Genomic DNA, 26095 nt, shown 5'->3' with positions numbered 1-26095 from the left:
TTTAGTACGACTTTGGTAAGCTAAGAAGCAGCAATGCTTGATGGATTGTCGGAGCATTACGGCTAGCGTAGTCAGAGGTGCTATGATTCAACATACGGGTTTTATTATGGTGTGTGTATAAGGACCGCAAAATGGCACCTGTTAGGAGACATATGGCGTTTTGTTACACAATATTATGCAAAATCAACTTTTCTTACCTTCTGGTACCTGCTGATGTGTATTTGGGATCTGCATAAGTCCTGACAATTTGCGCGCCTCCGCCATTGTAGTCCGGCACCATATCGACACCGCAGTCGATAAGCTTCTTCTTTTTCTCTATCTTCTTGTTATGGGACATTCATCCTCTGCTGTTGCCATTTCTAATATAAAGTAGTGTAAAGTTGTAACTTATATCTCGCCATGGAAGCCCTAAAAACTACCGGTGTAGTGAGTTTACATTATTCACCCACGGACTTTAGTTATTAGAGAGTCGGACGTTTTTTCACGGGACACATTTCGGGCGTTGTTGTTGCACTAGTGAGCCACGGATGAGGAGATGCTGCTCCGTTATTGATTGAAGTAAAGTCTGAATGTCATTAAAACAGTTAGCTCCATCTTTTGACACTTCTTCCACTCCCGTCCTTGCACGCTACACTGCTACAACAAATATGACGGGGAGAAGACGCTGTCCAAGCCACGTAAATAAGACCGCCCACAGAACATCCTGAAGCGTCGGTCTGAAGACGGCTTGAAGATGATCTGTAAAACATAATCTATGAAACATTTTCACCAAAGAACTGAGATAGGCTCCAGCACCCCCCGCAACCTTGAAAGGAACAAGTGGTAGAAAATGGATGGATGGAACCACCTTTACAAGTTATGCAGACCACAAGGAAGGGTTTTAAATTTAGAAAAAAAATCATAATATGACCCCTTTAATGTGCCTTACAATCTGGTGTGCCTTTTGTATAAAATAGACCTGACTAGACCTACTCATCGGCAGTGCGCCTTATAATCTGGTGTGCCCTATGTTACGGAAAATACACTACAAAATTATTAACAAGTTATTAACGTTGTGCAACATCATTTACAACAGTGGATGTATACCAGCTGAATTGGGACAATCCTTTTTTGTTCCTTGGCTAAAAAAAACCCACAAGATTGTGCCGATTTCCAAACTATCAGTAATGGTGCCATTACTGAAGGCAGTAGGCCAGTAAGAGTCGTAGTTGTGGGTCATAGTTCATGATAAATATTATAAAGATAATTTTATATATATATATATATATATATAACTTGTAAACCCTCCCGATTTTTCCGGGAGACTCCCGAATTTCAGTGCCCCTTCGGAAATCTCCAGGGGCAACCATTCTCCTGAATTTCTGCCGATTTTCACCCAGACAACAATATTAAGGGCGTGCCGTGATGGCACTGCCTTTAGCGTCTTCTACAGCCTGTACAAACAGCGTGCCAGCCCAGTCACATGTTGTATTTGGCTTCTGTAGACACACGTAAGTGACTACAAGACATGCTTGATCAACAGCCATACAGGTCACACTGAGGGTGGCCGTATAAACAAGTTTAACACTGTTACAAATATGCGCCACACTGTGAACCCACACCAAACAAGAATGACAAACACATTTCGGGAGAACATCCGCACCGTAACACAACATAAACACAACAGAACAAATACCCAGAATCCCATGCAGCCCTAACTCTTCCGGGCTACAATATACACGCCCGCTACCACCAAACCCCGCCCCGCCCCGAGTTAGGGCTGCAAGGTGTTCTCCCACAACATCAGACGCTATTTTTATTTTTTTAACTTTAAACCTATAAACTTTGATATCAACTTTAGATCTATCCGTCAATTATACGTTAATATATTTTATATTTTATGCTATTTTTGTCAAAGAAAATGTTGCCTTTTATATGCAAACACACCAAATATGTAATATTTCCCCCGACAAATATTTAAAAGTGGAATTTTTAATGTGCAATAATTGGAGCCTTCAATAGGTCAATAATTCATTACAACATTATTTTGATTCATTATTATTTTTTGAGCAATGACAGCTTTAAAGGAAAAAAAACACCTTGTGTTATAAGAGTCAACATTGCAACTTTTTCTCGTTACTTTCACCTGTTTGCTCTTTTTTTTTGTTTTTATGTATGAGTATTTTTAAATCAGGAGTATTTTTCAGGTCCCAGTGCTGACAAACTGTTTCCGGCCAACAGTCCACCTCGAGTCTGACATGATTTGAAGACGTGTCTGCCTTTATTCATCCAAGTCTTTCAAGAGAAATGCAAACTAATACTTTTTAAATACATGGGCTCTTGTATGCCTTTTAATTTTGGGTTTTAACTTTTATAAATAAAATAAAGTAATTGACGAGTAAATCATTGTCATATATTTTCTATTGTTAATCAACACAATACATTAGCAAAATCTGGCACATTTGGTCTTGTACTCGGTTTAATGTTGTGTTCAATTAATTATAAATGAAATAAAACAATCAACAACAACTACACTTTAATATTACTAAATTAACACAACACATCAGTTTAGGTAATCCTAATCTTGTGTGATGACTATATTATGATGATAGTATATATCTGTATCATGAATCAATTTAAGTGGACCGCGACTTAAACAAGTTGAAAAACTTATTGGGGTGTTACCATTTAGTGGTCAATTGTACAGAATATGTACTGTACTGTGCAATCTACTAGTAAAAGTTTCAATCAATCAATCAATCAATCAATCAATCAATCAATCAATCAATCAATCCCTGCATATTTACTGTCATGATGTTGCTCGTGTTGTGTTCTAATTAAATTAAGTAATTCATTCATTCATTTATACAGCACACATTCTCATATTGTGTATTAATTATGATACATTGTTATATTGTTATATTGCTAGAACGTCTGTAGGGCCAAACTGTTACTGCATTCACTTCTTGTAGTTGTGTATCTTCACCTTACTAAACGTGAACAGGTGAATAATACTCTCCCCTCTTCTTATCAGCTGCAGAAAATTAAATATTGTTTGTACGTTCTAGTGTTACAAAAGTATAAATTGTTTTGAAAATAAGTTCCTTTCTTGGGAGGTAGCGGAATGTCATCATCATCCGTGATTGGTTACATGTTGAAATATGCTAATGAAGCCGGAAGTAAACCAGCCGTTCTGTCATTGGCCAAATATTAAATGTGTTGAAGAAAGTTGGACAGAGGCGGATCTGATTGGCTTAGAAAGTGTGAGATGTTGGAATAAGGCACGCTGATTGGTTCATATCACCCCGGTGTTGAACATATTGACGGACTATCAGCGCTCAAAAGTCCGTGACTGGTGAATTTATAATATGACATGTGTTTTTGTAGCCGGGTAAGATGGCAAAAACAGCTCAAAGATGGATAAATATTAGACAGGTTAGGGTAAATTGAACTGAAAGTGAAATAAAAACCATTGTTTTCTTTTGCAAGAAGTAGAAACAGCGCCCTCTGGCGTGAGTGTAAAAGCTTACAGCACCTGGTATTCCCAGGCGGTCTCCCATCCAAGTACTAACCAGGCCCGACCCTGCTTAGCTTCCGAGATCGGACGTGTTCAGGGTAGTATGGCCGTAAGCCGAGAGACGAGGTAAAAACAATCTTTTTAAATGGAACTCTTACAGACGGGCTGAGAGACATCCATCCATCCATTGTCTATCGCTTGTCCCTTTTGGAGTCGCGGGGAGTGCTGGGGCCTATCTCAGCTGCATTCGGGCGGAAGGCGGGGTACACCCTGGACAAGTCGCCTCCTCATCACAGGGGGTGAGAGACAATTATTACTTATCTTAGAGCCTGTCGCGCATGCATACACTAATGTGCTTTTTGTGGCTGTGTGAGGTGCAGCTCTCCATCCATTGTCTACCGCTTGTCTCTTTTGGTGTGGCAGGGGGTGCTGGAGCCTATCCCAGCTGCATTCAGATGCCACCTCATCACAGCTCTCAACACTGCTTTATGCGTAGGGACCGTCAATAAATCACCATTGCCTTGAAAAATGTATATCTGCTACATCAAAACACTGATTCATCTAAAAGAAAGTAAATAATTAGTCATACCTCCTTATTGTGCATACCCATTATTTCATAATTTTAACATTATATCCATGTTTGATATAAAAAAATAAGGGTATTTTCCCAATAGTCTCAATGTCATACAACTTGGTAACCTAATTCCACTAAATAGTCATGCTAACCTTTTAGTGTAACGCACACCCTTTTATTTTAAAATAGGGTTTTTACTAAAAAAAAGTTTTTAAATAAAAATCATGTGCGTGATGATATATCTTATACAGATAATTATCAACATTTTTATTAGCTTCAAATGAGAGTAAAGTTGGTTTTATGTTGGATAGTCGTAGTTGTTGCGGGAGCTAAAAATGAAACCATGGTTTTCAATATTACAAATGTATATAAAATCCAATTAAACTTACATTTTAAAACAAAAAGGTGTGAAACACATTAGAGAAAACACTTCAAATATCAAGTGAATTTGGGATTTTAGGTCATATGACCAGGAATCTATTGAAAAGAAACATTTATTTTTAATATCAAAATGTTTTTGACCCTATTTTAAAATAAAAGGTTAGCACGACTAATATAAAGTGGAATTTGGTTACTAAGTTGCATGATGACATGGAGACGTTTAAAACAAATAATTATTGTTTATATTAAAAAAATATTTAAATTATAAAATCAGGAACGATATTAAAAATGTAGGACTATTTATTTGACCTCCTTTTAGATGAATCAGTGTTTTGATGTAGCAGATATACATCTTCGAAGACAATAGTAATTTATTGACGGTCCCTAAGCATAAAGTAGTGTTGAGAGCGGCACCTCTCCTGCAATCTCCCCGCAGCATGAGAGAGCAGTGTGGGCACAGTGAGGGGGAGCTTCCGCTGGAGCTCCGGAGGCAAATATCCACCGTGAAAGCAACTTGACCGCCGTAGCAAAGGAAGACAATCACACAGCATGAAAAAGCACATTAGTGTACGCATGCGCGCCAGGCTCTAAGATAAATAACAATTGTCTCCCATCCCGTCTGTAAGAGTTCCATTTAAAAAGGTTGTTTTAACCTCGTCTTTCGGCTTACGGCCATACTACCCTGAACACGCCCGATCTCGGAAGCTAAGCAGGGTCGGGCCTGGTTAGTACTTGGATGGGAGACCGCCTGGGAATACCAGGTGCTGTAAGCTTTTACACTCACGCCAGAGGGCGCTACAAAGTGCTGAGACTACAGCTGTGTGATTCATGTATTGCTTTAATTGCAACTATTCCAAAATAAGGGAATATATTCGGTTATTATAATACAATTCCACTTAATATTTACAACTACAGTTGAAAGTACAAATCTTTACAACCGGATTTAAAACATAAATACCAACTAGAGCAATATTTAGATTGATTTAAAAATAATGGTGTGGTCTTTTGCAGTCAGTCAACCTCGCCCACGCCTCCTACCACTCCGTCCTGCATGAAGCTGAGGAGCCACGACTCGTCTCGCTCTGATCAGGCAACTTATCATTTAAAGGGGTCATATAAGATACTGTTTATTTACCAAAATAAGTTGTATGTCTTTGTTTTGAAAATGTAAAAGTTTATTTTTATTTTCAGAATGTGGAAATAGTTGTACCGGGGGTGGGGGAAGAGCTGGTTACTTGTTTCTCTCGCGAGATCTGACAAGACTGCGCGCGAAGCAAACAGGGCGATGATAAAGCAAGATGGCGTCTGACGGTGAAGACGTTATTGCAGTCGTCACAGTTCAGTGTTCTTAATCTGTGCGTCCATGTACACATATATGTCCTTTATTACACTCTATTAAATAGAGTCATAATAACTGTTTGTATATTAGTCTGAGCGCACTTTGATGCTTCTAGAGCTAGCTTAGCTTGCTAGTTAGCTTAGCTTGTTAGCTGCTAACAAAGAGAGATGAAAACACATCGCTAAGCAGAGATCAAGTGTGAGTGTAAAGTGTTGTGATTGTGTGAAAATGTGCGAAAGAACCATAGCAGAGTACGAGGAGGAACTTTGTCCAACAAAAGAGGAGAAGGAGCGACAACATGAAAAACATCAAGTTGTGTTACACACAACAGGTTTGTTTACTTCTTACTCTCACATCTTTACTAACTTTATATTTATTATTAACACTTTTCTTCAATAGATTGTCTATAGGAAGATGAATTGTCATGTGAGGATGTTCAGACACACAATATTTATGAGAGGTTGATGTTCCTCTCAGTTTGTAACAAAGTGTATCAACATGTTTACACAAAACTCACACAGTCACCGGGGGAATATTCCAGAGAGCAGGTTAAGTGCAAACTCCTGAGTATATAAATAAGAAAGGTAAGACAAAGTCAGAGTCAGTTACCATGGTAACTGACGCTGTAAACCTAGCCTGCTAGCTGGCAGGTTTGACAAGTTATTTATGTGTGTAAAAGCTATACTGACCTGTTATTTCCTTCATATTGGTGCAGCCATTAACCTACTACAACACCTGCTACATCCACCTACTCAGTGGCCTAGTGGTTAGAGTGTCCGCCCTGAGATCGGTAGGTTGTGTCATACCAAAGACTATAAAAATGGGACCCATTACCTCCCTGCTTGGCACTCAGCATCAAGAGTTGGAATTGGGGCTTAAATCACCGTAAAAAATGTTTACCGGGCGCGGCCACCGCTGCTGCTCACTGCTCCCCTCACCTCCCAGGGGGTGATCAAGGTTAATGGGTCAAATGCAGAGAACAATCTGGCCACACCTAGTGTGTGTGTGACAATCATTGGTACTTTAACTTTTTAATGTGGCAGTGATTGTGGAAAAAACAAAGCCTGATCTAAAGATGACATCTTGATCTCATACCATCTCAAACCAATTGGCCGTTCATTATTAAGTGAAATGTCTTAAAGTCGCTTAAATTTGTCTTTAACAAAGCAACACTAAGTTTTATCCAGTTACTCGATTAATCGAAAACATTTCCAGTAGAACACTTGATTAATGACATTTTCAATAGCCACAGCCTTATATTTCATGTACAATTTAATATTTAGCATGTAGGAGTTAAAATGTGATTTGTTTGTGTCCTGTAGACATCCATCAGCTGATTGGACACCAAGAAGAATGTCTCCCTCATCTGCAGGGGGACAGTTTCACTTCAGAGGATCCACAGCCCTCACATTTGAAAGGGGACGAGAAGGATCCGAAGCCCCCCTATTTTAAAGAAGAAGAGGAGGGAGAGCGTGTTGTAGGGCAGGAGGAGGATGATGTCAGCAAGTTTCCACTGACTGTTGTCTCTGTGAAGACTGAAGAGCATGAAGACAAAGCACCTGAGTCCTCACAGCTTCATCACAGTCCAAGTAAGCACAACATCCACATATCATCTAATACAATGTTTGTGACACATGTTCATCCGGGGGCCACATTTATGACTAAAGATGGAGATATACTTGCTTTTTAACACCACCATTTAAAAATGAATGCTCATCAATCATCAACAGTGTAATTGCTGGGGTGTAACCATGTGACCTAGAGGCCGTCCTCCTTACCTCACGTGGTCAAATGAAGGCAAACATTCAATATGGCTACTGTTTATTTACCTTTAGCAGCACACATGTCAGCATATTTCAAAGGTTTAGTGGTGAAGATTAGGGATGTATACCAAGTACCGTATTTTCCCGCACTATTAGCCGCACCTAAAAACCACAAATTTACTCAAAAGCTGACAGTGCGGCTTTTAACCCGGTGCGCTTTATATATGGATTAATATTATGATTCATTTTCATAAAGTTTCGATCTCGCAACTTCGGTAAACAGCCGCCATCTTTTTTCCCGGTAGAACAGGAAGCGCTTCTTCTTCTACGCAAGCAACCGCCAAGGTAAGCACCCGCCCCCATAGAACAGGAAGCGCTTCTTCTTCTACTGTAAGCAACCACCCGCCCGCGTAGAAGAAGAAAAAGCGCGCGGATATCACCGTACGTTTCATTTCCTTTGTGTGTTTACATCTGTAAAGACCACAAAATGGCTCCTACTAAGCGTCAGGGATCCGGTTCATGAAAAGACGCAATCTCTCCATCCGCACACGGATTACCGGTACTATTTCACAGCAACTGATATTCCTGTGAACCGCACTGGATACAACGGGAGCACGTACGGTGATTATTCGCACCACAGGGAATGAGAAGTCATCCTTCACTGTGGTTCTAGCTTGCCATGCTAATGGCCAGAAAATCCCATGGTGATATTCAAAAGGAAGACCTTGCCAAAAGAGACCTTTCCAGCCGGCGTCATCATAAAAGCTAACTCGAAGGGATGGATGAAGAAAAGATGAGCGAGTGGTTAAGGTAAGTTTAAGTTTACGCGAAGAGGCCGGGTGGCTTTTTTCACGCAGCTCTGTCCATGTTGATATACGTATGTTTGTGATTGCACATTTGCGTACATTTTGGGAGTGAACAGAGTTGTTAGAACGCTGGTTTTTAATATATTATTAAAGTTTGACTGACCTATCTGACTGTTTTTTTGACATTCCTTTAGCGCAGTTAGATGCGGCTTATAACACCGGGCGGCTTATAGGTGGACAAAGTTTTGAAATATGCCGTTCATTGAAGGCGCGGCTTTTAATCCAGGGCGCCTTATGGTGCGGAAAATACGGTACCATTTTTTTTAGTACTGGTTCCTAATTATGTCGTCCATGAGGACTGTGAAGATTCTGGACTAACGACACAACTATTTGTATTTTTAATTCCAGCTGACTGACGTAACTATGACACGTTGTCACATTGAGTTCAGCTGCCGCTGCTACACATTAAAATCAGCTTTGAATAATGACAAATAAGGAAGCAACAACATGCAAAAGTTTAATGTGTGTGTTATTGACAAGAAGATGACATAACTGCATTTCACCTTGCACTGCACACATAGTTGACTTCTTTAACACTTCAAATAAAAAGCTGTTTTTTTTTTTCTTGTTTTTTTTTCTTTATTTAACCTGGTAAAAATCCCATTGAGATCAAATATCTATTTTCCAAGGGAGACCTGGCCAAGAGGGCAGCAGCAAGGTTACATTAAAACAGTAAACAACACGTAAAACATTAAATGTACAACATTAAAACTTGCTGACATAACACATGTGCATACAGACAAGGTAGACTGCAATCCTTTCACAGAAGCTTTAAACTCATTCAATGTAACAAGGGTTTGAAGTTGAATATTGGATTGTAGGTTATTCCAAGCCTTCGCTGCTGAAAACCTAAATGCTTTCTTGCCCAGTTCAGTTCTTACTTTGGGGACGGCAAATTGCAGAACATTCATTGAACGAAGATTGTGACTTCCTTGTTTCTTTGTTAAAAGACAAGACAGATAAGATGGGGTGATACCCAGAATGGTTTTGTAGATGAACACATACCAATGATTGAGGCGTCGAGCACATAAAGATGTCCAGTTAACCATTGAGTATAACACACAATGGTGAGTAAGTTAACCATTGAGTATAACACACAATGGTGAGTAAGTTAACCATTGAGTATAACACACAATGGTGAGTAAGTTAACCATTGAGTATAACACACAATGGTGAGTAAGTTAACCATTGAGTATAACACACAATGGTGAGTAAGTTGGTGATGAATGTCAGTGCCCCGTGGTACACACTATCCAGCTTGTGGAGACAACCAGCAGTAGCATTCATGTACAACACATCTCCATAGTCAATAACAGGTAAAAAGGTTGTTTCCACCAATTTCTGTTTCACAGTAAAAGAAAAGCAAGACTTGTTTCTATAATAAAATCCCAGTAAAAGTTTCAGTTTTTTTTTACAACATACTGAATGTGCTCCTTAAAACTCAAGTGGTCATCAATTACAAATCTTGAATATTTAAAAGCACACACTAACACAATGTGTTGCCCATTTCTTGTTCAAATGTTCTCACACAGTGCTGATCTTACAGTTTTTGATGTGGTAAAGAACATACACTTTGTTTTCTCTGCATTTAAAAGCAGTTGAAGATAGCAAAGTTGTTCTTGTACTCTGTCAAATGCATGTTGTAGATATTTAAAGGCCTCAGCAGGAGTGGGTGCTGTGCAGTATATGACAGTATCATCAGCATAGGAATGGAAAGTTGAGTTCGGAATATTCTGTCCAACATTATTAATTATTATTTAATAATGGGCCCAACACAGAACCTTGAGGGACACCCTTTTCCACTTGCAGTACGTCCGAGAAGGAACCTTCTATCTGAACAGCCTGAGCTCTGCTTGTGAGGTCATTTGCAAACCATCCAACTGCTTGCTGAGAAAAACCAATAGCTGAAAGACGTTTGATTAAAATGACATGATCAACAGTATCAAATGCCTTTGAAAAAGTCAACGAAGAGGGACAGACAGCACTGCTTTTTGTCAAGAGCTTCAGTTACATCATTTATAAACTTCAAAGCATTCAGTAACAGTACTGGGATTTCTGCCAAAACCTGACTGAAATGGTGACAGAATAAAGTTGGTGTCCAAAAAGTCTTTTATCTGTTCACTGATAAGGGATTCAAGCACTTTTGCCAGAACAGAGGGTTTAGAGATTGGTCTGTAATCATTTAGATTACTAGGGTCACCTCCTTTTAATAGGGGGATTACAAGGGCAGATTTCCAATCCAAGAGGATTTCATTTGAAATTAGAGTAAGGTTAAAAATGTGAGACAGTGGTCCAGCTATAATTTCAGCTGCCAACTTTAGGAAGAGCGGCTCCAACTTATCTGAGCCAGCTGGCTTTCTAGGTTTAAGTTGTTTTCGAGCCCTCATGACCTCTGTTGTGGTAAAGGGCGTACAGTTAAAAACCTGGGTATTTTCAACGGTTCTTTCCGGAGTTAGCGGAACTTCAGTAGAGTTGTCAGAATTATAGAGAAAACCAGAGGTAATAAAATGATTATTATAATGACTACCCACTTCTCTTCTGTCACTTACTCTGACACCATCAACAAGTATACTAGGTGGGAGATTGACTGAATTACAGCAGGCTGACAAAGATTTGATGATTTTCCAAAACTTCTTTGGGTGTTTGTGGTTTTCATTTGTTGTGGAGAAATACAGTTCTGATTTGCCTTTCCAAAGGAGAGAGGTACATTGATTTCTTAATTGTCTAAAATTCAACCACTCTGCTTCTAACCCTGACTTGCGTGCCCTGGCCCAAGCAGCATTACGCTCATGCAATACATCTGACAGGTCCGATGTAAACCACTGATTGTCACGTCCTTTAACCCTTCATTTTCTAAAAGGGGCATGTTTGTTCACTATACTCAAGAAGTTTTCGTGAAAATATTTGCAAGCCAGTTCAACATTATCAAAAAGAGCAATTCTATCCCAATTAAAAAGATGCAAGTCGTGTAAAAATGCTTGCGTCTCAAATAATTTCATATTATGTTTTTTAAGAAGACGAGGCTTGTTTTTAGGGATCCTTGTGTCTCGCACTACTGCAATCACACAATGATCACTCACATCATTAGGGAAAACACCAGATGCAACACATTTGAAGGGCATATTTGTTAGAATTCAGTCAATGAGTGTAGCTTTTTGAGGGCATTTAGGATTAGGTCTTGTAGCTGAGTTAATTAATTGTGTTACATTTAGAGATTCACACTGTGCTTTCAAAGAGTCAGACACAGATGTGAGCCAGTCCCAGTTCAAATCACTATTTCCTTGTATTTCAGTTGAGACAGAAGCTTCACAAGAGTAGATAGGGAATTACTAGGGGCAGATGGAGGCCTATAACACCCCACTACCATAATGTGGTGATTTCTAGCTAATTCAATTTCAAGTGCTAACAGTTCAAGTTCTTTACTTACTGATTCAGAGAGCACTAATTTAACATCAAGCCTCTGCTTAATATATATGGCCACTCCACCACCTTTTCTTTGTCGGTCAGTACGATAGACATTATAGCCCTGAATGTAAATATCTTTATCAAGCACAGATTGTTTAAGCCAAGTTTCAGATAAGACTACAATATCAGCATTTGTTGAGTTTATCCAGATCTTTATCATATCCAGTTTAGGTAGTAAACTCCGAACATTGATATGAATAATCCCAAGACCAGATCTAGTTTTAAAATCCGCAGGTGTAAAACATTGTGTAGGTGTATCAGGGCTTGCATTAGTCTCAACATTTCCTGAGAGCAATAACAATAATATAACTAAACATTTGCGTTTAAAGTTACAATCTTTTGAGTCGGTCTTTAATCTGTGAAAGTAAGTGCTCACAATAGGGGAGGATGCAGTAATGTTGACGTGATCTCTCAAAACAAGGAAACAATAAGAATGAATGGACTCTACCATAGTATGCAGCCATTTTGTTTTGTCCAAAGTCACAGAAATCTTCAACTGAGATAAGGCCGAGGTTATTTTGTAGCTGCCACTATGATGAAATGTCAAATTATCAAAGTTGTCATCTTGAAGTAGCATAGCTCGTGAGTGGGGTGACCAGACCCATTTGGGACACCAGTAAAACCACACAAAAGTATAAAACACAATATAATAATTTGTGACATAGTGAGAGGAGAAGTTACTTGTTTTACTATTTTTGAAGATGTTAGCAGACAGGGCTGAAGACCAGCAACCAAGGCCGATGGGTGGAAGCCCGTAGACGAAGCCAATGGCTGGAGGCAAACAGCAGGTCGATCGAAGGCTAGTAGGCAGGTCGATGGTGGAAGGCTGGTAGGCTGGTCGATGGTGGAAGGCTAGTAGGCAGATCGACGGTGGAAGGTTAGCAGGCAGGTCGATGGTGGAAGGCTGGTAGACAGGCCGATGGTGGAAGGCTAGCAGGCAGGCCGATGGTGGAAGGCTGGTAGGCAGGTCGATGGTGGAAGTCTAGTAGGCAGGTCGATGGTGGAAGGCTAGCAGGCAGGTCAAAGGTGGAAGGCTAGTAGGCAAGCCGATGGTGGAAGGCTAGTAGACAGGTCGATGGTGGAAGGCTAGTAGGCAGGTCGATGGTGGAAGGCTAGTGGCGCGGTTGGTAGAGTGGCCGTGCCTGAGGGTTCCTGGTTCAATCCCCACCTTCTACCAACCTAGTCACGTCTGTTGTGTCCTTGAGCAGGACACTTCACCCTTGCTCCTGATGGGTCATGGTAAGCGCCTTGCATGGCAGACCTCGCCATCAGTGTGTGAATGTGTGTGTGAATGGGTGAATGTGGAAATAGTGTCAAAGAGTATAACCCATTTACCATTTACAAGGCTAGCAAGCAGGCCGATTGTGGAAGGCTGGCAGGCAGGCCGATGATGGAAGGCTAGCAGCAGTCAGGCCGATAGTGGAAGGCTAGCAGCAGTCAGGCCGATGGTGGAAGGCTGGCAGGCAGGCCGATGGTGGAAGGCTAGCAGCAGTCAGGCCGATGGTGGAAGGGTGGCAGGCAGGCCGATGGTGGAAGGCTAGCAGGCAGGCCGATGGTGGAAGGCTAGCAGGCAGGCCGATGGTGGAAGGCTAGCAGGCAGGCCGATGGTGGAAGGCTAGCAGGCAGGCCGATGGTGGAAGGCTAGCAGGCAGGCCAATGGTGGAAGGCTAGCAGCAGTCAGGCCGATGGTGGAAGGCTAGCAGCAGTCAGGCTATTGGTGGAAGGCTAGCAGCAGTTAGGCCTATGGTGGAAGGCAAGCAGTAGTCAGGCCGATGGTGGAAGGCTAGCAGCAGGCAGGCCGATGGTGGAAGGCTAGCAGCAGTCAGGCCGATGGTGGAAGGCTAGCAGCAGTCAAGCCGATGGTGGAAGGCTAGCAGCAGTCAGGCCGATGGTGGAAGGCAAGCAGCAGTCAGGCTGATGGTGGAAGGATAGCAGGCAGGCCGAATGGTGCTAGCTGTCTGCTACTGCTACCTGAACAGGTGGATTATAGGTAGGCCAAAGTCTATGGAAATCCAGTGACATTTGATGAGAAACTATCCACCAGAAATCCCACTCTGCAGAGAATTTGTTTATCTTGCAGAGTACCACTCATTCAGACTAAAATGAATTAAAATCTCATACATAAAAAACACAAAAACTCAGACCTCAGGTAAGAACACACTGAACACAGAATAGACATGGCTGCCATCTTTGATTCCTATTCATGCTGTGCGAGTAAACCAAGCACAAGTTGCAACTTAGCAGAAACCAGGAAGTGTTAACCTAACTTGTTATCTTCCACTGCAAGTTGTCTCGCAGCAGCAGTTTCTGTCTTCCAGTCCGCTAAAACAGCCAAGGACGGACTTCAAGTACCTTAACGAAAATAAGACGACAACACGCAGACAAAGTAGAGCCAGGGCGAAATCTCCAGCTCAAGCACATCTGCATTCTGAATAATCACGTATTGTGATACTGGGGTTGCTTGCGTAATATGTGTCCCCTCACCCTAGAAGCAGCCTCAGTGATGTTAACTAGGGAACTCCTGAATAAATAGAGGAGCGCGTGGGACTGCCCCTCAGAGCGTTGTGGGAGACTGTAACTGAATGTGCAGCCCCAAATGTTTCTTCTCATGAGCAAAATTGAACTCTGTCTCTGCCTGATTCCTTGCTTCTTGTCTCGTTTAATAGATAGTTCCGTGTTTGAACCTGACGTATTTGTATTCAGTCAAGTGACTTCTTCCGGGAAGTAAAAAACGTATTGATCAATCAAGCCAAGATGGTTGTTGTGCAGCTAGCAACTCTCTAAATACACAAAGGGCCTAGATCAGGGGCGTGAAACATACGGCCCACGGGCCGGATCAGGCCCTCCAACAGGTTTTATCCAGCCCACGGGATGAGTTTGCTAAGTACAAAAATAAGTCGACATTTTTGAATGAAAGAAACTGTTGTTCTAAATGTGTCCTCTAGAGTTTGCAATAGCAATTCTTTGTATCTTTGCAGACGATGTGACATATGTAAAACACAACTAAAACACATTATGTTAGCGCACCAGTTGGGGAAAATGAGCAAACTACATCAATAATATCCTGTAATTTGATTTTTATATTATTTATTTATCTTGATAGATTGAAAATGAACACCAATGAGTTGACTGGTGAACATTATCACAATTGATTCTGAAAGTGTAAAAAAGGACAACTAAAGATAGAGTACTATTGTATGTAAAAAAAAAAAACATTTTGATTTGTACATTTTCAGAATGTGTTTGTTCTATTTTTAAACAAAGAAAACAATCTGCAGTTGTCTTTATTTTTACGTTATCTTGCCATAATTTTAGCAGTCCGGCCAACTTGGAGTAGATCTTTCTCCATGTGGCCCCCCATCTAAAATTAGTTTAAACACCCCTGGCCTAGATGTTCCTGCGAAAAGCAGATACGAGAAAAAAATCTAATTATGAAACGGAATAGATCCCTAAAGATTTGTTGAGTAATATCAAGGATTATCCGTCGGTGGCGTTCCCAGACATGTGGAACTATTTTGAGTTCCAGACGTCATTCTACACCACAAATTGTGGTTAAGTTTAGAGATAAAGTTTAGGTATCATAGACCGTATACAGAATAAAATATTTACACACTTTATATCAGTGAGTGTAAAGTTAAGAATGCCTCAATCAATGCTGCCTTGTACTTATAAAAAAAACTTGCTCCTCATCAAATTTCCAAGTCTGTTTTTGTACTCACTTTTGAATGAATTTCAGTGGCTGGGACAAAAGGAAGTATTTCCCGTGTTTTTATTGGTTGTTTTGCTACACACTTTTAATACAACACACGAAAGAACACAAATAATGTCATTGTGTTAACAGTGTCAGTCCAAAACTATTTCTATTCTCTCTTTATCTTATTTACTTATTTACCCAACAGACGTTCAACAGCCCCTTCACATTAAAGAGGAAGAGGATTATCCACAGCCCACCTACATTAAAGAGGAAGAGGATGATCCACAGCCTACCTACATTAAAGAGGAAGAGGAGGATCCACACATGAAAGAGGAAGAGGAGGGAGAGTGTGTTGTAGGGCAGGAGGAGGATGATGTCAGCAAGTTTCCACTGACTGTTGTCTCTGTGAAGACTGAAGAGCATGAAGACAAAGCACCTGAGTCCTCACAGCTTCATCACAGTCCAAGTAAGCACATATCATTTTATTCTCAGGGCATTCAATCCATCACAACTGGACTGTTCACTTAGTCTTAGAAGACTCATCCAAGTAGGCTTCATCACTTCATGCTCATACACTTCAAGTCTTAAATCTAATCATTGGACTTTAGAGGGGAACTGCACTTTTTTGGGGAATTTTTCTATCGTTCACAATCATTATAAAAGACATGATGGTGGATATATTAAAAAAATAAAATAAAAATCGTATTCTAACTAGGGCTGGGCGATATGGCCTTTTATTAATATGTGGATATGTTTAGGCCATGTCACGATACACCATATATATGTGGACATTTTGCCTTAGCCTTGAATGAACACTTAATGTATATAATCACAGCAGTATGATGATTCTATGTGTCTACATTAAAACATTCTTCTTCATACTGCATTAATATATGCTACTTTTAAACTTTCATGCAGAGAGGGAAATCACAACTAAGTCAATTTAGCAAAAGTGTATTTATTAAACAGTTATTAAGCAGTGGTACAAACATTCATGTCATTTCCAAACAGAAAGTTCAAGATTGTCAGAGACAATTTAAAGCAAGCTATTAGTGCACTTTTGTGCATGATGTCACTAAGATGACATATCATAACAACACTAAATTAAAGTGCACTTTTTGTACAGAATGCCACTACAATAGTTAAAAACAAATAAAGTGCACTTTTGTGCATGATGTCACACAAGATATTTCAATAAGTGTCAAATAAAAATGAGCTGCATAATAGGAAATCAAATAGTGTATGTTCTTTCGCTATGTGGTAGGTTCCTGCGGACGTTTTCTCGTTCTGTTGCTGACTATTTGTTTCATACGGTGTTGATGTGGAAATGGTTGCTTGGGCATTTTGTGGGTGTGGCACTGAACGGAGATGTTGACATGCAGAGTTTCAAGCACTCTTCATTCTCTAGCGGGTGACTTTTCAAATGATGCTACATTAGCAGTGCTGCTACTTTTTGTAGCAACGCTTTTGCAGCATACTTGTTCACCATCTACCTGCTTGAAGCCAAACCACCGCCAGACGATGGACCCCCTGCTGTTTGTCTTGGGAATGAATTATTCCTTCATTTGTTACCAGATTGGCACCTTCTTTCTCTCGTATTACCACTAGCACCACAGCTAACGTTACCATGCCGCTATCTGTCTGCTCCGTGAGAGCGTATGACGTTGCACACGTGACAGTATGTGACGTATGTAAGAAGGTGCGCTTGTTTTTTGTCTTTGTGAGAAGAAGAGAGACAAGAAAGAGTGAGAAGAGCCTGTAGTGTAATGCCTGCAGCTAAAAGCAACTGTGTGAGATCGTATACTCCAATATCACCATATAGTCATTTTCTATATCGCACAGACACAAACCCACGATATATCCAGTATATTACATATATCACCCTGCCCTAATTCTAACTCATGAATGTAAAAAAAGTCCACTTGCAATGGAGCCAATGGGAGGTCCTCTATAACCATCCAAAATACACCAACAATACTCCATTTGCATTTTGTGGCTTGAATGTCCACCAAGTGTTAGTTGAGTTGAGTTGTGTTGACTTTGAGTTTATTTGGAACATGCAAGCATACAACATGATACATCACACATGCATGCATACAACATGATACATCACACATGCATGCATACAACATGATACATCACACATGCATGCATACAACATGATGCATCACTATTTCCAATTTGTCTTTTCAACATGTTGGAAAAGGAGTAGGAAGAAGCAGAGCTTATTTAATCCTACCCCTTTTCTTTTACATAACAGTTGCTAACACCTTTTGTTCACTTCCTGTTCTCAATTTATTCACAATATACTCCATAAGTAATCACAATAAAAATAAATAAATAATAATGAGTGAAGTAAGTTATATTTCATATGGTGAGATGAGTAAGATGATGTAGAAAATGAATGATGGATGAAATAAATTGAGAATGTTTATCTTCTTCTTTGTACTTTGTAAACACTTTAAGTGTGAAGAGTTTCTTGAAGTGGATCATATTAGTACATTGTTTGATTGCTTTGCTTCATCCATTCCATCATTTAATTCCACATACTGATATACTGAAGGTCTTAAGTGTTGTACGTGCATACAAATGTTTTAAATTACATTTTTCTCTAAGATTATATTTCTCCTTTTTTGTTGAGAATTGTTGTACATTCTTGGCTAGCAGGTTATAGTTTGCTTTGTGTATCATTTTAGCTGTTTGCAAATTCACTATGTGGTGGAATTTCAGTATTTTTGATTCAATAAATAAAGTGTTTGTATGTTGTCTATATCCAACATGATGTATTATTATAACTGATCTTTTTGTAACACAGTTAATGAATGAAGTGTACTTTTGTAGTTATTTCCCATATTTCTACACAATAAGTCAGATATGTAACACTAGTGAGCAGTAGAGAATATGAAGTCATTTTTGGTCTAGAACATGTTTTGCTTTATTCATTATTGACGTGTTTCTTGCTACTTTATGTTGTATATTTTTTACATGAGATTTCCAGTTCAATTTATCATCAATTATTATACCTAGACATTTTGAATCATTGAAACGTTCAACGATTTGGTTCATATTGTCATTTTTTGTATTTCCATGTATAAAATACAGGTTTTAATCTTTCTTAGCAGCATTTTTAATGATGCTATTTAGGATGCCCCATCTTGCTCTCATGTTGTTTCTGTTCTTCTTTAATAATTGTCTGTAGTATTCCTTCTTACATGTTCCTAGTATACCAATTAGCTTGTTTTTATATTTATTATACTTATTTTCTGCCTCTATAGATGTCTGTGTTATTAATATTCCATATCATGTCTTTTTTTTGTGACAAGCATTTTTCAGTCCTTTTGTCATCCATGGTAGGTTGTTTTTCTTTTGCTTCTTACTAACTTCTTTCCATGGACAACATAAACATTGATATTATACATGTGGGCCAATATATATATATATATATATATATATATATATATATATATATATATATATATATATATATATATATATATATATATATATATATATATATATATATTTGATGTGGCAAGCTACTTTTGCAGTGTAGCTTGTAGTGTAGCGTGCTACAATTCTCTGAGGATAGCTTAGCTCCATTTAATTGAGAGTAACTTGTAGCTTAGCTTACTACATTGTCCAGGTAGCTTGCCCATCACTGTCTATTTGGCCTAGCTCACATGTCAATAGTTTGAATACTGCAAACTTCAATACAGTAACACCTCATTTGTTCTGCAGACGTCCAGCGGGTGTCAGCGGGGAGTCATGAAGAGGAGTGGCACACCAGTGTGGGACAGAAGGAGCTACAGGCCCCCTCCCACATTAAAGAGGAGCAGCTTCATGATGAAGATGAAGCTCAGTCCTTACAGCTTCATCACAGTCAAAGTGAGGAGAACAGAGGGGCGGAGCTTGTAAGTCAACACATCACAGAAGCTGATGGAGAGCATTGTGAAGATATCAAGTCAGAACCAGACAGCATCTTTGCTCCACTGTCAGACATGGACCACATGATGTCACACTCTTCTGATCACAGTGACCACATCCAAAAACCTTTGGAGAGTAAAAATGACTCTAAAGGTGATACGAGACATCACACTAACAACAAACACTTTGACTGCTCTGAATGTGGGAAATCATTTAGACAGAAGAGTAATTTTACAAGACACATTAGAATACATACTGGAGAGAAACCTTTTACTTGCTCTGTTTGTAAGAAGAGTTTCTCCAGAAAGGAACAAATGACCACACACATGAGAACACACATTGGAGAGAAACCTTTTACTTGCTCAGCTTGTGCTAAAAGATTCAAAACTAAGAAAGACATGACCACACACATGAGAACACACACAGGTGAGAAACCTTTTGCTTGCTCAGCTTGTGCTAAAAGATTCAACACTAAGAAAGACATGACCAAACACATGAGAACACACACAGGTGAGAAACCTTTTACTTGCTCTGTTTGTAAGAAGAGTTTCTCCACAAAACATTACATGACCACACACATGAGAACACACACTGGAGAGAAACATTTTACTTGCTCTGTTTGTAAGAAGAGTTTCTCCAGAAAGGAACAAATGACAATACACATGAGAACACACACTGGAGAGAAACAGCACACGATGTCAGACTCTTCTGATCACAGTGACCACATCCAAAAACCTTTGGAGAGTAAAAATGACTCTAAAGGTGATACGAGACATCACACTAACAACAAACACTTTGCCTGTTCTGAATGTGGGAAATTATTTAGACAAAAGAGTAAATTTACAAGACACATGAGAACACATACTGGAGAGAAACCTTTTACTTGCTCTGTTTGTAAGAAAAGTTTCTCCAGAAAGGTTGACATGACCACACACATGAGAACACACACTGGAGAGAAACATTTTACTTGCTCTGTTTGTAAGAAGAGTTTCTCCACAAAGCCATACTTGACCAGACACATGAGAACACACACTGGAGAGAAACCTTTTACTTGCTCTGTTTGTAAGAAAAGTTTCTCCACTAAGCAAAGCATGACCACACACATGAGAATCCATACTGGAGAGAAACCTTTTACCTGCTCTGTTTGTAAGAAGAGTTTCTCCACAAAACCTAACATGACCACACACATGAGAACACACACTGGAGAGAAACATTTTACTTGCTCTGTTTGTGCTAAAAGATTTAACACTAAGAGAGACATGACCACACACATGAGAACACACACTGGAGAGAAACCGTTTAGTTGCACTGTGTGTGATAAGAAGTTCAGGTTTAAGAATCAGGTCAGTAAACACAAGTGTGTAACAGTCATGGAAGCTGCAGGGATTTAAAAACACTTAAACAGTGATTGTGCTAAATGTAGTTTAAAAACACAGCATGTTTAAAGGGGAACATTATCACAATTTCAGAAGGGTTAAAACCTTTAAAATTCAGTTCCCAGTGGCTTATTTTATTTTTCGAAGTTTTTTTCAAACTTTTACCTATCACGCAATATCCCTAAAAAAAGCTTCAAAGTGCCTGATTTTAACCATCGTTATATACACCCGTCCATTTTCCTGTGACGTCACATAGTGATGCCAACACAAACAAACATGGCGCATAGAACAGCAAGCTATAGCGACATTAGCTCGGATTCAGACTCGGATTTCAGCGGCTTAAGCGATTCAACAGATTACGCATGTATTGAAACGGATGGTTGTAGTGTGGAGGCAGGTAGCGAAAACCAAATTGAAGAAGAAACTGAAGCTATTGAGCCATATCGGTTTGAACCGTATGCAAGCGAAACCCACGAAAACGACATGACAGCCAGCGACACGGGAGAAAGCGAGGACGGATTCGGCGATCGCCTTCTAACCAACGATTGGTATGTGTTTGTTTGGCATTAAAGGAAACTAACAACTATGAACTAGGTTTACAGCATATGAAATACATTTGGCAACAACATGCACTTTGAGAGTGCAGACAGCCCATTTCAGGTGCGCTAAGAACATATATTTTTCCACGATTTCAGCACTCAGGTTAACCATACCTAAATAGACACAAAATACTGCATTACACAAGACTACCCGAATGTACTCGAATGATTGAAAAAAATAATTGTTTTTAAGCTAAATTATTGGTAAACACAGTTTATGTATAATAATTTACGTAAAACCGCGAGTAATGAATAAAGTTTTCATCAATTAATATATATTCTGTAGACATACCCTCATATCAGCAGGCCAGGGAAGCTAGGGTGGATATTCTTCTCTTGATCATCTTCGGTGGCATAAGGAACGGTATGAGCCAAGACATCCAGGGGGTTTAGCTCGCTCGTCTGCGGGAACAAACTGCCGCCATTGCTTGCCGTGCTAGCGAGGGCCTTTGTCCCTGAATTGCTCACACACTCCGGCAGATTCAATGGGGGTCTGGGGGCAGATTTCTTTGACTTTATGGTTGGAAATGCATCTGCTTTGAGTGTCGCAGAATATCCACACATTCTTGCCATCTCTGTCGTAGCATAGCTTTCGTCGGTAAAGTGTGCGGAACAAACGACTGACCATTTTCGTAGGCTTTCCCCACACCCTCGTATTTTGAACAAATTTCGTCCAATTTCTTGCCACTTTGGCATCTTTGGGCCACTGGTGCAACTTGAATCCGTCCCTGTTCGTGTTGTTACACCCTCCGACAACACACCGACGAAAGTGAGAAAATGGCGGATTGCTTCCTGATGTGATGTCACGTTGTGACGTCATCGTTTCGAGAGCGAATAATAGAAAGGCGTTTAATTCGCCAAAATTCACCCATTTAGAGTTCGGAAATCGGTTAAAAAAATATATAGTCTTTTTTTCTGCAACATCAAGGTATATATTGACGCTTACATAGGTCTGGTGATAATGTTCCCCTTTAATATGAATGTATATTTGATGTTGTATGTAGTGCTTCTCATCTTCTAGTCTTATATGTTGTCCTCTAGTTACTTTTTAAGTTGTGTGCATTTATCAAATATTATATATGTAGCTACTATTTTATTCTATTTTTTCATCTTTGAAGAGAGGACATCTTATTATTTTCATTGTTTTTTTCCACACATTTTTTCAATTGCATTTTATTGATGTTATTATCCAATTAAAAGTATGAATGAATAAAATGGTTAACAAAATGTGGACTCTGGTAGATTAGCAGCATTGTTACATCATGGATGTTAACTACTGCAAAACATCAACAAAGAAGAAAAATGCTGAAGTTAGCAACACATCACTGAACTTTAGAGCCATCGTGAGTGGAGTTGCTTGTTTTTATTGCTGCATTTGTACTTATTTCACCTCACATCTTCACTTTTAATCCTAAAGTCTTCTTCACATATATTGTTGTAGGCTTCTAACATTGATGTTTCTGATGTGTGTGTGTAGTCTGTGGAAAGGGTTGTTGTCCCTTGTGGATCCAATTGTTCACTTGCACAGATACATCTTCATCATCATCATCATCATCACTGGCCCAATACTGGACGAAACCTTAGCATTAATGTTTTAATATAAGTGTGACCTCATTATTCCTTGATAATAAGACTAAAAATACAGATTTAAGCACTGTATTAGAGTGCTTTTTGTAGTACTCCAACTCGCCACACTGAGAAGTGGTGGCGATCATGAGCTAGCAGATGCATGTTGCTTGATTGAGACTTTTATTAGTAGATTGCACAGTGAAGTACATATTCCGTACAATTGACCACTAAATGGTAACACCCCAATATGTTTTTCAACTTGTTTAAGTCGGGGGTCCACTTAAATCGATTTATGATACAGATATATACTATCATCATAATACAGTCATCACACAAGATAATCATCACAGTATATAAATGTAATTATTTACATTATTTACAATCCGGGGTGTGGGATATGGAGGGGGGGGGTACATTTGGTTGGTATCAACACTTCAGAGAAATTGACATTGGAACAGTGTAGGTGTGACTTGGTACATATGTACAGCAAGTATTGGACACAGAGAGAGAGATCAGAAATTATAAGAAAAAGTGACTACATTTGATTATTTACATTTGATTATTTACAATCCGAAGAGGTATGATGAGGAAGGGAGGGTGTTAGTCAAGGGTTGAAGTTGTCTGGAGGTGTTGTTTTATTGTGGTTTTGAAGGAGGATAGAGATGCCCTTTCTTTTACACCTGTTGGGAGTGCATTCCACATTGATGTGGCATAGAAAGAGAATGAGTTAAGACCTTTGTTAGATGGGAATCTGGGTTTAACGTGGTTAGTGGAGCTCCCCCTGGTGTTGTGGTTATGGCGGTCATTTACGTTAAGGAAGTAGTTTGACATGTACTTCGGTATCAGGGAGGTGTAGCGGATTTTATAGACTAGGCTCAGTGCAAGTTGTTTTACTCTGTCCTCCACCCTGAGCCAGCCCACTTTGGAGAAGCGGGTAGGAGTGAGGTGTGATCTGGGGTGGAGGTCTAGAAGTAATCTGACTAGCTTGTTCTGGGATGTTTGGAGTCTAGATTTGAGGGTTTTGGAGGTGCTAGGGTACCAGGAGGTGCATGCGTAATCAAAAAAGGGTTGAACAAGAGTTCCCTCCAGAATCTTCATGGTGCTTTTGTTGACCAGAGAGGAGATTCTACAGAGAAATCTCGTTCGTTGGTTGACCTTTTTGATTACCTTGGTTGACATTTTATCACAGGAAAGATTAGCCTCTAGAATGGAACCTACATAGGTGACCTAATCTTTCCTGGTGATAACAATGTCACCCACTTTTATAGTGAAGTCATTGACTTTCTTAAGGTTGATGTGGGACCCAAACAGGATGGATTCTGTTTTACCCAAGTGTATGGATAGCTTGTTGTCAACGAGCCAGGTGCAAGTTCTACAGAGTTCAGCACTGAGGATTTTCTCCACCTGTGACTTGTCCTTGTCTGATACCAGCAGGGCCAAGTCATCCGCAAACAAAAACAATTCACAGTCGCATGCTGATGACAAGTCGTTTATGTATACTAGGAACAGTAAAGGCCCCAATATACTGCCTTGGGGGACTCCACAGCTCACTGAGAGGGGGGGGGGGACACGGTGCCGTTCAACTCAACCACCTGCTCCCTCCCCTCCAAGTAAGATTGCATCCAGCTCGATGAGGTTTTATCAAATCCGATTGCTTTGAGCTTATCCAACAGTATAGCATGGTCAAAGGTGTCAAAGGCCTTCTGAAGGTCCAGCATGACCATGCCCACGTCCACCTCATGTTTGATGTGGTCGGTCAGATAGAGAAGGCATGTGTCAGTGGAGTGGTTAGTTCTGAAGTCAGATAGAGAAGGCATGTGTCAGTGGAGTGGTTAGTTCTGAAGTCAGATAGAGAAGGCATGTGTCAGTGGAGTGGTTAGTTCTGAAGTCAGATAGAGAAGGCATGTGTCAGTGGAGTGGTTAGTTCTGAAGTCAGATAGAGAAGGCATGTGTCAGTGGAGTGGTTAGTTCTGAAGTCAGATAGAGAAGGCATGTGTCAGTGGAGTGGTTAGTTCTAAAGTCAGATAGAGAAGGCATGTGTCAGGGGTGTGGTTAGTTCTGAAGTCAGATAGAGAAGGCATGTGTCAGTGGAGTGGTTAGTTCTGAAGTCAGATAGAGAAGGCATGTGTCAGTGGAGTGGTTAGTTCTGAAGTCAGATAGAGAAGGCATGTGTCAGTGGAGTGGTTAGTTCTGAAGTCAGATAGAGAAGGCATGTGTCAGTGGAGTGGTTAGTTCTGAAGTCAGATAGAGAAGGCATGTGTCAGTGGAGTGGTTAGTTCTGAAGCCGGATTGTAATTTGTACATGAGTTTATTAGTGGCAAGGTAACTATCGACCTGTTCATAAATTATGTTTTCCATTACTTTCGAAATGGAACTGAGAATAGAAACAGGTCAATAGTTGCCAGGTTCCAATTTGCTTCCTTTTTTAAAGAGGGGAGTTACTCTTGCTATCTTAAAATATGTTGGTACTTGGCCTTGTGAAATTGAGAGGTTTATTATGTGCGTGATGATCGGGGCAATAATGGAGGCAGAGTCCCTGAGGAATCTGGAGGGGATATTGTCAAGGCCGGTGGCCTTGTTTGGGTGGAGCACGCTCAATTTTTTAAACACCTCATCAGCTGTGACCATTTCTAATTTGAAATGATTGTTGGATACTCCTAGCTTTCTGTAGAAGGCTTTAATGTGTTCTGCACCAAAGCGACCAGAGTGGTGGGACAGCTTGTTGACAAGAGTTGTGGCTATGCTGGTGAAAAAGGTGTGAAGTCTGCTTACTACCTCCATTTGGTCTGTAATGAGGGAGTCACCCTCCTTGATGTTGATGTTGGTGAGTCTGGTTTTCAGTTTCTGGCTGCAACCAGGAAGCTGGTTGTTGAGAATTTTCCAGAGCTCACGTGGCTTATTTGTGTTTTCCTTTGTGTGATTGTCTTCCTTTGCTACGGCGGTCAAGTTGCTTTCACGGTGGATATTTGCCTCCGGAGCTCCAGCGGAAGCTCCCCCTCACTGTGCCCACACTGCTCTCTCATGCTGCGGGGAGATTGCAGGAGAGGTG

General features: G+C 40.1%; 3 protein-coding genes and 2 pseudogenes across 4 annotated transcripts in view; 3 read left to right on the top strand and 2 right to left on the bottom strand.

Annotated features, from left to right (window-relative positions):
* The window catches only part of LOC140680143 (uncharacterized), a 51258-nt gene extending 30072 nt beyond the window's left edge, over nt 1-21186 (top strand). The window contains exon 3 of the mRNA XM_072916516.1: nt 19322-21186. Within this exon, the coding sequence (XP_072772617.1) occupies nt 19322-20893 (1572 nt within the window). The 3' untranslated portion in view covers nt 20894-21186. The remainder of the gene's footprint in view (nt 1-19321) is intronic.
* Nucleotides 1-26095, bottom strand: part of LOC133570515 (uncharacterized) — a 905074-nt gene that overhangs the window by 63666 nt on the left and 815313 nt on the right. The gene's annotated exons all lie outside the window — the stretch shown is intronic.
* Nucleotides 1-26095, top strand: part of LOC133570532 (uncharacterized) — a 508763-nt gene that overhangs the window by 112068 nt on the left and 370600 nt on the right. The window lies entirely within an intron of this gene.
* Nucleotides 3503-3611, bottom strand: LOC133571229 (5S ribosomal RNA; annotated as a pseudogene).
* On the top strand, nt 5116-5224 carry LOC133571207 (5S ribosomal RNA; annotated as a pseudogene).

Source organism: Nerophis lumbriciformis, linkage group LG28, assembly GCF_033978685.3.
Source record: "Nerophis lumbriciformis linkage group LG28, RoL_Nlum_v2.1, whole genome shotgun sequence".
In the NCBI taxonomy this organism is placed as follows: Eukaryota; Metazoa; Chordata; class Actinopteri; order Syngnathiformes; family Syngnathidae; genus Nerophis; species Nerophis lumbriciformis.
This window is presented reverse-complemented; position numbering and strand designations above follow the sequence as displayed.